The 15221-nt window shown below is 39.3% G+C and overlaps 2 protein-coding genes across 6 annotated transcripts; one reads left to right on the top strand and one right to left on the bottom strand.

Annotated features, from left to right (window-relative positions):
* Nucleotides 1–65: 65 nt before the first annotated feature.
* cfap91 (cilia and flagella associated protein 91) lies at nt 66–7052 on the bottom strand. 2 transcript variants are annotated; one of them, XM_019895344.1, is made up of 17 exons: nt 6657–7052; nt 6499–6569; nt 5816–5961; nt 5651–5734; nt 4593–4646; nt 4340–4515; nt 4038–4215; nt 3456–3613; nt 3189–3365; nt 2450–2586; nt 2292–2381; nt 2135–2206; nt 1854–2000; nt 1339–1560; nt 1126–1274; nt 932–1023; nt 66–837 (listed from the first exon to the last, which is right to left on the bottom strand). In XM_019895344.1, exons 1-17 carry the CDS (start codon nt 6736–6738, stop codon nt 662–664), a joined length of 2211 nt encoding a protein of 736 aa, XP_019750903.1. In that variant the 5' UTR covers nt 6739–7052; the 3' UTR covers nt 66–661. The 2 variants fall into 2 exon arrangements, with proteins under 2 accessions (XP_019750903.1, XP_019750904.1); XM_019895345.1 differs by lacking the exon at nt 5651–5734 and having other exon boundaries at nt 6657–7051.
* A 1938-nt stretch (nt 7053–8990) lies between these two features.
* si:ch211-214p13.9 (cell surface glycoprotein CD200 receptor 1) lies at nt 8991–13953 on the top strand. 4 transcript variants are annotated; one of them, XM_019895338.1, is made up of 6 exons: nt 8991–9226; nt 10498–10778; nt 12419–12685; nt 13138–13234; nt 13359–13401; nt 13512–13953. In XM_019895338.1, exons 1-6 carry the CDS (start codon nt 9210–9212, stop codon nt 13581–13583), a joined length of 777 nt encoding a protein of 258 aa, XP_019750897.1. In that variant the 5' UTR covers nt 8991–9209; the 3' UTR covers nt 13584–13953. The 4 variants fall into 4 exon arrangements, with proteins under 4 accessions (XP_019750897.1, XP_019750899.1, XP_019750895.1 ...); XM_019895336.1 differs by having other exon boundaries at nt 8999–9226; nt 10470–10778; XM_019895337.1 differs by having other exon boundaries at nt 8999–9226; nt 10470–10778; nt 13138–13237; nt 13377–13401.
* Nucleotides 13954–15221: the final 1268 nt, after the last annotated feature.

Genomic DNA, 15221 nt, shown 5'->3' with positions numbered 1-15221 from the left:
AGAAAGGAAATGACTGAAAATTTGATTACATCTTTGAAATTGAAAACAAATAACAAAAAAAATCATGATCATAAAACTGCAAAATGTTTTTAATCAAACCACTTATTGAATTTGTTGGCGATTGTTGATGGTGATGCTACACTTAACTATTCCTTTTACATACTTTGCATGATAGGCAAAACAAATAGGAATCTACTCTAACCATAAAATAACCGCTGTAAATAAGTGTCATAAAGGAGCGAAAGGAAGCCAAATATTTTTGCTGATTTTTTTTTTTTTTTTACTTTTTGTGCACACATCCTGTACTACCGTACTTATGGTTTACTTGCTCCATTTGTAACTTTCTATTTTATTTCAAACATTTGACATGATCTGTCCCATTGTGAATCTGTTTGAGGGCACTCTTGAGTTTTTCAGGTGAAAAGTCAAAGCACCGCTAGTGGAAAGAAGCCTCGGAAAACAGTAGGTCCAATTAACCTGGTGAGTCAGTCATTTACCTTTCACGGTCGATTTTCTAGATTCGGTTACCGTAGACGTCAAAGTAGGCAAAGAAAGCGAAGTGCAGTGGATTATATTCAGATCACCCTCAGCTTTTACGTTCATCCTAGAAAACTTTTTAGGAGTACGAGATGATCTGTGATTTGGTTTTAGGCCACTGCGATTATTTGGCACCGCTGTGACCCGGGACCAGCATGTCGTCCAGGAACTGCTGGGCGGCCACATCGGAGGGGCGGGTCACCTGCGGGGTGCCCATTGTGCTGGCCACGATCTGCGGCTTTGCGTTGCCCTCCACGATGCTGCGCACCGCCAGCAGGTGTCTGCGTTGCCTCTCGTGCACTAGGAGAGCGGGGAAACAAAACCAGCATGTCAAAGCAGCCATTTTGTTCATTTCACAAAGTGTCTGCCAATATTTTCAATGATAGCAACAAACCTCTCTCCCTGACTCTGATCTTCTCCACCTCAGGAATGAGGAAGCCGTAGACCAACTCCGACACGATCTCCTCCGACTGAAGGTTGTTGCGGCTGCTTGCGCGAAAAAAAAAAGACAATCGATTACATGGTTTTTTTTTAGGTTGTTTTTTGCAAACAGACATCTTTCCAGACGTGTTATCGAGAGTCTGTCACCTCTCCTCGATGGCATAGGCGATGTCGTTGACCTCCTTAGCCACCCTGCGGATCTCCTCTCGGGCCTGCTGGTCTGCCGTGATTTCCATGGTGTCCAGGATGATGTCTTCAAAGTACAAATCCACCGTCTCTTGGTGGACTTTGACCACCTACCACACACAGGCACGCTCGTGACACGATCCGTCTTGGCAGGACTTTCTCAAGTCGACGTACTTCTCGGAAGATCTGGTCGTCCTCCCTGCGGCGCCGCTCCTCCGCTTGCCTCCTGCCGCTCTCCTCGGCCTCGCGCCTCAGACGCTCCCGCTCGGCCAGCAGCGTGAAGGCGTGGATGCGGCGCTCCTCCTGTAGACGGATCAGCTCCTTGGAGAGGGTATCGAACACGTATTCCAGCTCGGCACCCACGGCGGCGGCGTGAAGGGCGTCCTCGCGGGACCTCTGCCAAGGAAGGAGAGATGGTGGGTGGAGTGAAGTATTGGGAGGAAGTGCTTGAGTCTAAAAGTGTAAAAATGTGTAATGGACACCCCCAGAAAAAGGTTTAGAATTGCCTAGAGATGCCATGGACAAAAAAAAAAAAAACCCACTGCTTTCTTACAGAAGCTTTTTTGTGACACCACAATGCCACAAGATGGCGCTGAAGCGCTACTTTTCTTGTAGAAGCACTGAGAGAAGCAATTATTTGAATTTTCTATTGAAAGCAACCAGTTTTTTTCTTTTTTTTGTGGCAATACCTTGAGTCGCAGCTTGTCTCTCTCCTCTTTGAGGGCCATGACCATCTCTTTGTCGGCCTTCTGCATCTGCTGCTCCTCTGCTCGCAGGGCGTGTGCCGTCCTCATCTCCTTGATGAGGTCCAAGTGGTTCTCTTTGCCAGTGAATATCTGCATTGGTTGCGCGCGCATACACACACACACACACACACACACACACACACACACATGCGCATAAAAGAGAGCTAAGCAACACAGCATGTGGATGAAGCTGCATTCAGTGTTGCGACATGCAAAAAAAACACCTCCGTTTGGATGGTCCTTCCCCTCAGCAGTTTCTGCAAATGGATAACTGCCAGCTCCTTCTCCTCTTCCCCCTAGAAAGCAACATGACAATTAAAATGTCAGACAAAAGATGGTCACTTTTTCACATGCGCATGTATCGAAGAGAAGCGAACTGGCCTCTGGCGGCCCCTCCACAGTGGGAGTGACAGGACGAGGAGCGGGCTTTTCCTTCTTGATGAGATATTTTGCCATCTCGTCGTTCAGATTCTACACAAACACGAATGATGATCAGGGAGGTGTGGAGGCTTATTAAAATGTGCATTTCTTTTAATAACCTTGTACTTGTCCAACAGAATGCTTCTTCTGCTCTCGGGGGGCTTGGTGACTTTGCTTGTGCCAAGTATGTGTTTGGACTGTTTCTTCAGCTGCTTGAGAAGTTCTTGGGTGGGTCTCTGCATTCGATTCAGCAAGCCTGGTGATGACCGTTCAAAGCAATTTGTGCTTGGCTTAAAACAAAAACTACACTGCAAATATCAGCCCCCAAAGACTTTTTTTGTTAAGTTCACATGATAAAATAGTTGGATGCAGATTCTGGATTTGAATCGGATTTTAAGGCATTTGTGCTAGGATCAGACCAAACTACACCAAATTGAAGCCAAATCCACTCAGATTTTTCATATTGCAGCGATAGCTGAAATTTAATCATTCACAACTTTGCATGGATCGTCTGTCTTGCAAAATGATTGGATCTGGATTGTAGCAAATTTCCATGGGCTGCACTGGAGCAAATTATGAAATTTACTGAAATTGGTAAACTTTTTGTACTAGTTATTTGTTGAAATTATGCCTGTATTACGAAAGGTTTTTAGCTCGTGATCAAAATTCATTCATTCATGGATTGCAACAAGGCTCTCACAAAATTCAAAATCCGTTTTGGGGTTTTCTTTTTTCAATTTTGCACTGTAAAATGGGTTTAGTATCTGGATTACGGCTCAAATTTGAGATCTGAATCTGTTTCAAGGACATTCGTCCCGTGGCTCAAACCAAAGCGACACAAACATTTTCAATACACACCGTCGTATGTCTCCAGACGTTGAAATTCGTGACTTGCTGTTTTCTTGAGGGCGAAGGTGTCGCCGCATGCTCGCGAGGCGCACGTCAGAGAGGAGTACACAGTGTAGTCCTTACAAGTGCCCAGCTGCTTGATATTCTCCTCCATGTCCCTCCTCTTGGCCTCCAGCTTCCTCATTGCTGCATACACATTTTTTTGGGCGATAGTGTTCACGGTCAACGACAAGTTTGAACGGCACTCGTTTCACTGCTGCGATGCTCTTGTCTCACATCTCATGTGTTCCTTGTCCACCTTGTGGAGCTTGTTCTCCTTTTCCTTGAGCAGCTTGGAGTAGATGTGGTTGAGTCGGTCTTTGGTCAAGGCCACCTGGGCCTCGTCCTTCTGCTGCAGCATCTCCTCCAGCACGGCCAGACGAGCATCCTGCAACCTGCAGATGACAAATGTGCTGAGTCCGAGATGGCTAATGGCAGTTTATTAAAACAAAAAAACAAAAAAAAAGTTAGTTGGTTTAAAAACTAATCAAATCAGTTGAAACATATTTGCATAATACAAACAAATAAACATGCTAATTTCACCATTATTAAATGAATGTACAGTGTTACCGTGGGTTGTGTGGATGGAATATTTGGAAATTTACAGTCGATATATAGTTTGCCATCTGATACGCTGGGTTCCCCTTGATACAATCATCAAAGGGTGGTGGATGGATGGAAGAATTTTTTAGGGGCCACCACAATAATCAGAATTACAAAGTATTATAAATAAAAAAATACACAATTATTCTCAACAAGAAATTGCCTTTAAATAATAAAAAAATAAGGCATTGAAATCAGTCGATAAAAAGTCATTACTTCTGTATTTTTCCTTCTCTGAAGGCCCACTCTTTAGCTTCCATTTCCTCCATCATTCGCCTCCTTTTGCGCAGAAGATTTGGGTCGTTGAGTGCAGGAAGCCTCGCCTCCCAGACCCGTCTAGCGCGCGCCCTCTCGATCATTTCCACTTCTTCAATACTTGCTGGCAGGCCTCGCTCTGACGGGAAAGGGCGCCTTATTACTGCGGGGCTGAATACAGTCTGATACATCGAAGGAATGGCTCTAAAGCAGGCATGGGCAACATAAATACTGGAGGGTGCCACGGTTTGATGCGCGTATACCCCAGGTGAAAGAAGCCACCGTCAGCAGCTCCGAAGGGGTGGTATCAGCGTGCAGCAAATAGTCCGGGGTGTACGGGTCCGTCTGTGCTTCGCTCTCCCTGTAGTCTGTCTGCACTGCCACAGTGAAATGGGTGGGAACGCCCCCAGCATGTCTGCCAGTGGCTTCTAACTCCTCTCTGATGAGGGTGGAAAAGAGGAAACTCCTCAGAAAAGATCAAATCAATAAAAATAACAGTGTGCGTATTGAACTTACTGATAACTATCACGATTCACATCCAAGGGAATCTGTTGCACATATGGAAGAGGCCTGGAAGAAGCACAATGGAGTCCCGCAGAGAGAAACATGATCAGTCCTTTTTCTCAGGTTTCATCATGGTCCACTTCAAGTGTGCATTGCACATTCACCGGTCACTTTATTACGCACATGACTAAGAAATGACTTTCGACTTCTTTCCTGTTCCGGGTCACCTGAGCGGATTACGCACATGATTTGCACAACGAATCTTTAAAAAAAACATTATTTATTGAGGGTGCAGGAAAAAACTCAATTCAAGGAAAATCTTGAATGTAAGCCTTGGCAAGTTTTAATTGATTCACACGCCTCAAAAATGTATATATTTTTTTACAAAACATATATTTACCCTTGGTCTATGTGGCTTAAACTTGCGGCTTATGTACAGGAAGCCAGGCGCTTGAGCAATGGAGGCTATTAACCCACGTTCAGTTATATTTTTAATGATTTTCTAACAATGTCAGTGGATATCTCGGGCCAAAAGCACACCGACTTGCCATTTTCAAGCCCTTTTCTTCAAAGTAACAGTGCCATCCAGATGACTCAAAAAAATATAACTGGTTTGTGAAGCATCTTGAAGCTTCATTTCCCCATCACGAAGCAGTGCACATGTACAACCATTGCAAATCCACAATAATTAACAGAATATTTTTAATACCTCTATAACAGACTAATTTTTCTTTTTTTTAATGGAGCATCATTATCTTTGTGAAGTTCTGATGTCGCTCTTGTCATGGAACCTATTAGGTTGTGAACGTGTACTTGATGAAATGGCCAGTGAATGTATCGTAGAATGGGTTCTGTCAGTCGTCATCTGTACTCTTTTGCGTCTTCTCTGGTGAATTTGATGCTGTCATCTAGATTATTTATGTGTTCGGTGAATCCCTCAACTTCCGTTGTTTTGATTTTGACAACTGACAGAACCCATTCTACGATGGAACTTTCCTGTACGACTGAGAGCCTCCACAAGCAGTGAATGTATGTTACATTTGGAGTTTCTGAGAGAGCAAAGTTCAAACCTTTTAAAATATTTCCAGCGATCAGCTCCACTCGGCTGACTTGTTTCTCTTTTTTTCATCATGGGCTGAATATTTGGAATAAATCTGTCAGTGAAAACAATCATGAATGACACCTAACTTTTAACAGTAAAATACAATGTGCGTATCTGTGTATGTTTGTGTTACCCAGCCAGTTGCTGGAGGGCCTGCTGTCGTTGTTCTGCGTTGCCACGCCAGCGACGGTCCACAGAATCTGGCAGTGGATCGGAGGGGTCCAGACGAAAGGTGACCCTTGCATTGTTGAACATGGTGTCAAACTCGGGCAATTTTCTCTGTGTATAAACATAGAACAGATCGAGTCATCTATGATGGTTCTCCTAAGTCGGGGAAGAGTTCATTCGGAGTGTAAAGATAACTGTACGTCTGCAATATCATGTGTCAAGAATGATTAATTACAGCATATGACTTAAAATAATACAAATATAAAAATTATTATTATTATTCATGTAAATACTGAGAAAATATCCACAAAATTATGAGGTAATAAAAAAAAAATCAACACCAAAAAATGAATACAATCTGAAGGGGAAAGCATGTGAAATAATGATAATCATAACCACATCATAACCCATTTTGTTTTTAAAGAAGAATCTTTTTGTTGTTGGAATTTCTTCATTTTATGTTTTGTGTTTGATCTTTAGGTGCACCTATTTGTTGCTTTTTTTAAGTGGTCTATAAATAAGGATAAGTTGAGAAATTTATAAAATGGATATCATTACAAATGAGACACCGTTTTTAAAAATAATTGTATTTTAAAAAATGGGAATGAGATATTTACTATTTATTAATAACTAGTCCCGTTTACTTACAACTCGCTCCTTAATACTCTTATAACTGGACTTGACATGGTCGACTTCCGAAGAAACGAAGTATATCGGCTCTGTGGGACAAAAGTGACATTTATTACAACTAGGAAAGCTACGTCCCCCAAACGAGCTAGCTAGCTAAATAAACGTACATGACTTACCATACAAGTAATCATATAGACGCTCTCGTTTCACAACTCTGGCGTCAATCGGCTTGGGAATGGTATGCGTGACAGTTGTCATTTTAAATATTAATTTTACCAACAAAAACTCGCAACTGGCGTTTGCCGCAAACGGCTCTAGTGTAGTCTCAATGTGAAGTAGTGTTTTTAGGAGTACACGCTTCACAATAGTGTACGTCCTCTATGACGTCACTAGCCTTGGGAAAATGTATGTATCACATGTAAATATGTCAATGTCTTGTGTCAAATCGTGTAAAGCTATTTTTAGACACGTGCTTCTTTATTTTGCCATGTGAGAACAAAGAATTTCTTTTCGTGCACGGTGCATCCTGAGATAGCTAGCAACGGCTAGCGCATCCTCGCTGTAACCATGGAAACTGTAAACTTGAACAAAAAAACCCAACAAAAAAATGGGTTGAGTTTGATTGGCATCATGCAAAGGCAATTTGAAAAATTCTTCATCAAAGTGAGATGAAACATGTCGCATGACTTTCATTTCTGAATTGAGATGTGCGTTTTTACTCGAAAAGAAAGCTGTCGTTTACAAAGAACGTCAAAGAGGGAGCTACAACTACAACTACCAAAATGCACTTCGGCAAAGGCTAACCAATCAAGAAACGTTTCTTGGTTGTTAAATAGAAAATTATTAAAACCTAAAACAACTTTGAAAAGAACATATTTCCAATAAAATATAGTCAGTCTGTGTCACTGAGGTCTGACATTCCTTTATAGATTGGGAAATGAAAAATTAACAACTGAGAAATACGTCAAGGCAATTGTGTTTTCTGTTTTATCTACCAGAACATATTGCATTACCCTTAAGTTTATTTTGACATCAACAGGATGTCAGTCTTATCAGCACACTCACACACACACACACACACACACACTCACACACACGCACACACTCCTATAAGCTCAACTCAACTCAACTGCATTTATATAGCACTTTCAAACAGCCATCGTTGCATACAAAGTGCTGTACAAGCGAGTCAATATTGCATCAGTCAAATATATCTCAACTTAAAAAGCGCCTATTTTTGGCCCAGGGGAAACTACGCTGACCTAAGCAGCTGAAAAGCTATGATGTCTTGCAAAACAAGAATGCCAGCTCACAGTCAGCTGAAGCTCTGAAGGCTCAAAATTAGGAAGATGCGCGGTTAATATTAAATCTCAACAAATGAAAGAAAAAATAGATGACTTTTGTCATTTTGGCTGCTATGAAAAGACTTTTCCAATGCCCTTCTCTCACTTCTTGCTGCACAGAAACTGCCTACATGTTTTTCTCTGATTTATTTTCCATAGCAAAAAGGACAAAGTGCACCATGGCGAATTGCTGAATTATGATTCATATATCCCAAGTGATGAAACTGCTGATAACAAGTGGTGAGTTCATACTGAGAGTAAGTGGTTTCATCACTTTGTGTAAGTGTCACTTTATTGGCAGCGCTTATACATCAACAGTTTGCAGTGTCATATCTACAATTAGGTTAAAAAGCATGACCCTTTTGAAAAATGTATTTAAAATGATACAACCAACGTGACTGGAACGTAGCTTTTTAGTTGTTGCAATTGTAAATATTTGACTACATGTGACTCATTTGACTCTTAATGTTATTTTGAGGATATGCTAATGCCTGCTGAGAAAACAAGCTAGCAACCTGGGCAGAGAAGGCACCCAGTCAGCTCGATAATATTTTACATCTAATCCTTTATTTGAGTACTATTTCAACTGAAAATTGATAAATTGCTCACATGCTAACATACAGCAAGCTAGAACCCCGCGTGCTGGTTATTAGGATTTTACATGTTCTTCAGTCAGGTAATTATGTCAATACACAAAATGCTAACATGCCAGCAGATAGCAAGATAGCAACCTGAAGGCAGAGTTTTGAATTTTGAAGGAGAATTGATCAATCAAATGCTATACAGTTGATATGCGAACATTAACACTACAGCAAAATGAGTAGCCGACTAAGGCAGACTGATCAAGATTTGTAGTCTGGTACTGTACTTTAAATTAGGCTGGCTGAAATGTTAACAGTCGAACAGCAGGAATACTAACACATAGCAACTTAAGCATAAAAAGTGCTCATAAAGACTGATAAGGGACACGTTCAGAAATATGCTCAGAGTGTGTACTCCGTTCTCTCCGACTGTTTGGAAACTCAAAGCCTTGTTCAAATGGGCCATTCGATTATGCACAGTACACCAAAAACAGAGTCGCCACATATCCCCCGAAGCAATCTGAGTAAAGAAATGATGTACGGTTTTCTGTAAAGAGCTGCAGTCAACTTCCTGTGATCACATGATGATGTTTGTGGAGGAGGAAGAAGGGAGGGAGGGATTAGCACAACTGACCACAGGCTGCCTGTGACTTGACAATGCTCTCTGTGGATTGGAAGAGCTGCATCACTCCTTAACCAGAAGCTGGTTCAGTCAATAAAAGATGGTTTAAAAGTCCTGTGGATCGCTGAAGATGAGGGAGCCGACTGGGGTTTTTGCTGTCATTCTCTCGTTGCTGTGCCAAGCATGGACTCACGACTCAGGTGTGTAATAGCTGCAATCTAGGTATCAGTTGAATTGACTTTTTTTTTTACTTCTTGGATGAATGTTCATTTCAGAGTTTGTGTTATTTTACATGAGAAAGGTATAAATATACGAAACGAGTCTGCAGGCATCCACAGCGTCAATATCAATAAAGAGAATCACCTGTTGTTGCATTCAGGCATTTGACAGAAACTGAGCCAAATAAAATAGCAGGCACTTAAACATACTTGAGTCTTTCTTCCTCTGACATAGTAAACAAATACAGATATGGAAAAAAAAATGCAATTCATTTTCAACTTCCTTTCAGTGACACAGACAACATTGTTCTATCTTTAAACTACCCGAGACGTGTTTATTTGTCAAGAGTATTGTCAGTATTAATTTTTATTCTTACATTTTTGGACCAGTCATTTTTTGTGTTTTTTAAAAAAATTATTTATAATGTATTTTATTCGTATTCGGTTCATTAATTTTTTTTCCTACAGTGTCAGGTTTTTTTTTTTTAGATAATTTTTTAGATTGTTCATCATTTATTCAGAGTATACCAATTGAATATGCGCGTTAGATTTATTCATTCATTTTATAGTTTCATTTTTTGAATGAATGCATGTTTTGTACTTCATTTTATTGTTAGTTTTATTTTTCAGATGTTTTTTTTTTTATTTCTCGTGTCATTTATACATCATCAATGCCATTTATGAGTATTACATAGTTTCATTTTTTGAATGAATGCATGTTTTGTACCTCATTTTATTCTTAGTTTTATTTTTCAGATGTTTTTTTTTATTTCTCGTGTCATTTATACATCAATGCCATTTATGAGTATTACTATTTTTTTTATTGTCACTTTTTTGTTGCTGTTTTCTATTCCGCATTTATTTTCACATGGCCAGAGAGGTATTAACTAAACCCCCCCCCTTTTTTTTTCACATGGCCAGAGAGGTATTAACTAAACCCCCCCTTTTTTTTTATTTTTATTTTTTAATAGAAGTGTATGTATGCACCGCAAATCAGTGGCTTAGATGCAGTGCAGTTATGAGTCAGAATGCCAGCGGAAAGAGGAGTGAAAGAGGCGAAGGCAATGCAAGATGTTCCATGCCCTGTCTCTGAATCAGCGAGCAGTGAACTCTATACGGATTTCCAGTGAATTCATTCTTTCCACTTCTAACTGCACAAGCCGATGGCATCCAAAATTCAACTCTTGCAAAGATATAAATGATTGTTTCTTATTTCTTTTGACAGTGGTCCACTTATATTTCAATGTGGGCAGCGAGGTGAAGCTGAACTGCACCGATGTGTCGTGGGCACAGTTGATGTACGTCATCTGGAAAGTTGACCTGGCGGGACACGAACAGTGTCAGGTGGGCAACAGCTCGATCAAAAGTGAAGTGTTTGACACCTGCGCCGATGGCAAGTCTCTGCGCATTTTCTCCGAGTCCCACTTCTACCTGCACATCCCCAACTTTTCCGAACGCGACGTGGGCATGTACAGGTGCGAAACGGCTTTCCGTGGAGGATACCACACCTGTAACATCAGCGTGTCCATCACAGGTGCGACCAAGCACAAATTTCCACATCGGGCAACATTTGGAATGTAAAAAAAAAAAAAAAAAAAAAAGAATGAAAAAGTCATAATGTTACCAGAAAAAAGGGAGTAATATTGCGAAAAAGCTACTGTATGATTTTACGCACCTGAAAAGGTCACATTGTTTTAGTGAAAAAAAAAGTTGTCGTTTCACTCAAAGTACTGATTTCTTCAAGACAAATGCTGAAATGTTGTCAAATAAACATTTTTAAAAAGCGATTTTGGGAGCCATGGAAGTCATAATTGTCTAAAACAAAAGTAAAAATTGTAATTAGGAAAAAAAAATAAACATTTTTAAAAAGCGATTTTGGGAGCCATAGAAGTCATAAATGTGTAAAACAAAAGTAAAAATTGTAATTTATTAGGAAAAACTGTGTTGTTGAGAAAGTCTTTTTTTGAAGAAGAAGAAGAAAAGAAGTTGAAATGTTACAAGAAACTTTAAACCTTTCATGCACTCATAATGATAACCTGATAACATGATAAGCTGTCCACCGTAGTGACTGGTTGGGTTGAATACTACTAGAAAAATTCATTCATTCATTTTCCGAACTGCTTCATCCTCACAAGGGTCGCGGGGGTGCTGGAGCATATCTCAGCCGTCTTCGGGCAGTAGGCGGGGAGACACCCTGAACCGGTTGCCAGCCAATCGCAGGGCACACAGAGACAAACAACCATCCGCGCTCACACTCACACCTAAGGACAATTTAGAGTGTTCAATCAGCCTGCCGTGCATGTTTTTGGAATGTGGGAGGAAACCGGAGTACCCGGAGAAAACCCACGCAGGCCCGGGGAGAACATTGCAAACTCCACACAGGGAGGCCAGAGCAGGGATTGAACCCACAACCTCTGCACTGTGAGGTCAACACCGGGCCGCCCGACTCAAAAATTAGTTTGTTTTTTTTAATTTTTAATGAAAAATTTGGTACAAGCAAAACAGTTTTGAAGAACAATTAAAAAAAAAGGCCATAATGCAAAAACAGCCCAATTCTTTATTTTTTTTTCCAAAAAAATGATATCTTGAAAATTAACATGTAATTTATCTAAAAAAATATCTAAAAATTGTCACTTAAAAGAAACACCTTACAATACTGCACTTCTAGGAAAGTTGTAAAGGATTAAAAAAAAAAGTCAATTTTTTGGAAAAAAAAAAGTTTTAGCCTGTTAATTTTGATATTTTATGAGTCTGTGTGAATTGTTTTTGCACCCCAAAGTTGATTTTTATCTGTTTATTTTATGCTCTGAACTACCACTAAAAATTGGCTTGTTGAAAGCACCTCTTCATGTCTTTGATATCAATTCATCATTTGTGCACATTTTCCATAAAAAAAAAAAATTCTCGCTAGAAATACATTTATTGATATTCCGACTATTTTATTACGTTAAAAAAAGTAAAAATATATGATTGCTGCATATCATCACTAGTACTTTTAGAGGTGCCAAATTTTAAAAGAAGAAAATGAAGAACACGTGGATTTTTTTTTGTTTTGTTTTGTTTTTAATTCCACATTTCAGATATACAAATAACCCTTTGATGGCATCAACGTGCTCCCCTGTCCCCTACCTGTTTAAAAGTATGGTAATGTATTTGTCAATTCTTATGTTCCAGTTCCTCCTCGTATCTCGTCCTGGTTGGAGCCGAGGGATGACAACAGCATGGAGGCCGTCTGCACAGCCGAGGGAGGAAAGCCGGCCGCCGCCGTCATGTGGCGCCACGCCGGGAATGTGTCTGCTGTGGAGAAGCAATGGACTTCCAGTGGATTGTTCTCTGTAGAAAGCCGCCTGAAACTACCCGAGGGCTTGACGAACGCGACGTGCATCATCAAACATCCATTCTGGCAAGCAGAGAAGATGTTGGTACCAAAGCACCGAAAAGGTTTGTGCGCCGTAGAATTTTGAGTTTGTTTTTTGTTTTTTTTTTTGTGCCAAAGATGCTACGGAAGAGAGTGCAGGACATTTCGTTTGTTACATTCAAAGTCAATAAGTAACTACCAAACAATCGTTAATGAATTTGAATTTAATTTGGTTTATTGGTTTTATACACAATACTTATAGTGACCTTTGTTTTTTTTTTTTTTTTTTTTTTTTTTTTAATCCTGCAACTAAATATAAAACTAATACTAAAAACAAAGTGCCAAATTCGGAGTAAAACCACAATTTCCGTCAACAGATTTTTCAAGTTACATTCAAAATTGCTGTAAAATGTTGAATCAAAGCTGGATTAAAATTCTTCTCGAATGGTGCGATTAACTTCACAGACTGATATCCTGTTTATCCCTTTTTTGAAAATTCAACTCCCGGTACATTTCCTTTTGTTTTGCCCCTCAGGTCTTCCCTATACTATGATGTGCCTTCTAGTTGCGTCAGTCTTAATAGTCCTCGCTGCATTCTCATTCTTTATATACAAGAAGCGAATCACGCTTAGGTGAGCATCTACAAGCTACTTCATTTAAGTTCTACAATTCTGTTATCTGTCCCTTTTATTTCCCCTTTTTTTTTTGTGACTAAATTGTTCCTTAAATTTTGAATAATTGTGTTCCCTTTCACAGACACAGTCTGCTCGCCGACCGCTCGCCAATCAAATCTGAACCCGTGGGTGTTTTTGAGTTGTTCGTTTCTCTTGAGGTTAAGTTTTTTTTCCTTGTTCGAGAACACTTTTATGTTTCGATAATGACTTTTTGTCTGGGTTTTTTTTTTCTCAGACAGAGAACATAGAGGAAGTGGAGCCTTACGCCAGCTACATTCAACGTGTCAACTCCATCTATAACTCATGATGTGCCCCCCCCCCAAAAAAAAAGCAAAAGAGTACTAGCACCGCTTTTGACTAATCCCATTACTCTTGTGCTATGTTAACTAAACTAGAAATGCACTTGGGAAAACTTGAGAGAAAATCACATCAAGCTTTTACAAGAATACATTGGACGCAGTTATGTTTGACTTATATGGTGCGTAACTTGGTGTATTTGATGTCTTCAATGTTGGTTGAGAACACTAAAGCACTGGAAGAGTAATACATATTGTATACATATGTATATATCTATTTCCAAACCCCTTTACTTTCTGCAAAAATGTGACACGTACCCATCCGCTTTTCACTGAGTGTTATCACCACAGTGACTTTACAAATAAACAATATTGTTTTTATTTAAAGGTTAAATGTGTCAATCAATTGTACTAAAAAGTTAAATACAATTGAATGGTGCTCAGGGAGTTTCCTTCGCAAACCACTTGATGGAGACCGTGCGTCACAAGAGGTAAAAATATTACACTGTGAGAATCACTGTCCGAAACAATGGAAAGTTTTTTTTTCTTTTTTACAAATTTTGCTTGCCTTCACTTTTGTCAATTTGTTGTTGTTTTGTGTTTTATATGTTCAATAAACAAACAAACAAACAAACAAACAATTCAAACACAAAAATTTAAAAAAAAAAAGAAAAAAAGGATCCCTTGTAATTTTCTCATGACAGCTCCATAAAAATGTATTTGAATAAAATATATATTTAGACTAATAATGTCATTTTATGAATACAATTATGAATTAGGCCTCCACATTTAATGTACTTGTTGTTATTCATCATGAGGTTATTTTACAAATCAAACAAAGAAAAACAAATAAAAATTTACTATAGTAATACATTCAAAATAAATATTCAAATCATTGCTATGCAAATATTTATGAATTAATCATGTATTTTTTGCCCTTAATTGAGCATTATTATCACTTCTTAAGGCAGATTGTTTTATATGTATATTGTCAAATTGGGTGATTGTACAGATTTTACTACACTGTGTTCATATAGTCATTGTGCACTTTTTTTTAATTTTATTTTTTTTATTAACGGACATGTTTTATGATAGATTACAAGAGGTACATAGGCTCCTGAATGTATTTTACCTTGAAATATCTCTGTTAATAAAAATATAATGGCAAAGTGACTTTAAAAACACCCAATATAAGTTAGACCAGGTGTACCAAATGTTTTGGCCTTTGACACTATGTACAATATGAATTCCGAACTGTCACGGAGGCACAACTTGTTCGATTTTAGATGACTGCATTGTGACACTAAATTACAAAATGAAAATGTGATTTTTGTCACAAGATGCTCTGATCAGCATGTCTTATATGTTTCCTCTTTCTGAGGCATCAAATGGAAAGACAATCTGTGTATCAGGCAAAAAAAAAAAAAAAATCATCATCATCATCATCATGAAGTCCTGCAATTTCCTTTGACTCATCAACTTTTATCTTTCTTGGGACGGTCTTGAGGTAAACCACCGCCAACGCCACCTTGGTGACATCCTCAGGAGAACAGATTCGCAGTGCACTCCCTGCTGTCAAGTTATGTGTCGGTCGCGAACGAGCCGGTACAAAGAGCCGGCTCTTTGAAGTGAACGAAGAAAGCCGGCAC

Source organism: Hippocampus comes, unplaced genomic scaffold (genome assembly GCF_001891065.2).
Source record: "Hippocampus comes isolate QL1 unplaced genomic scaffold, H_comes_QL1_v1.1 scaffold237, whole genome shotgun sequence".
NCBI lineage: Eukaryota > Metazoa > Chordata > Actinopteri > Syngnathiformes > Syngnathidae > Hippocampus > Hippocampus comes.
The sequence above is the reverse complement of the archived record's forward strand: the minus strand, read 5'-3'. Positions and strand labels throughout refer to the sequence as shown.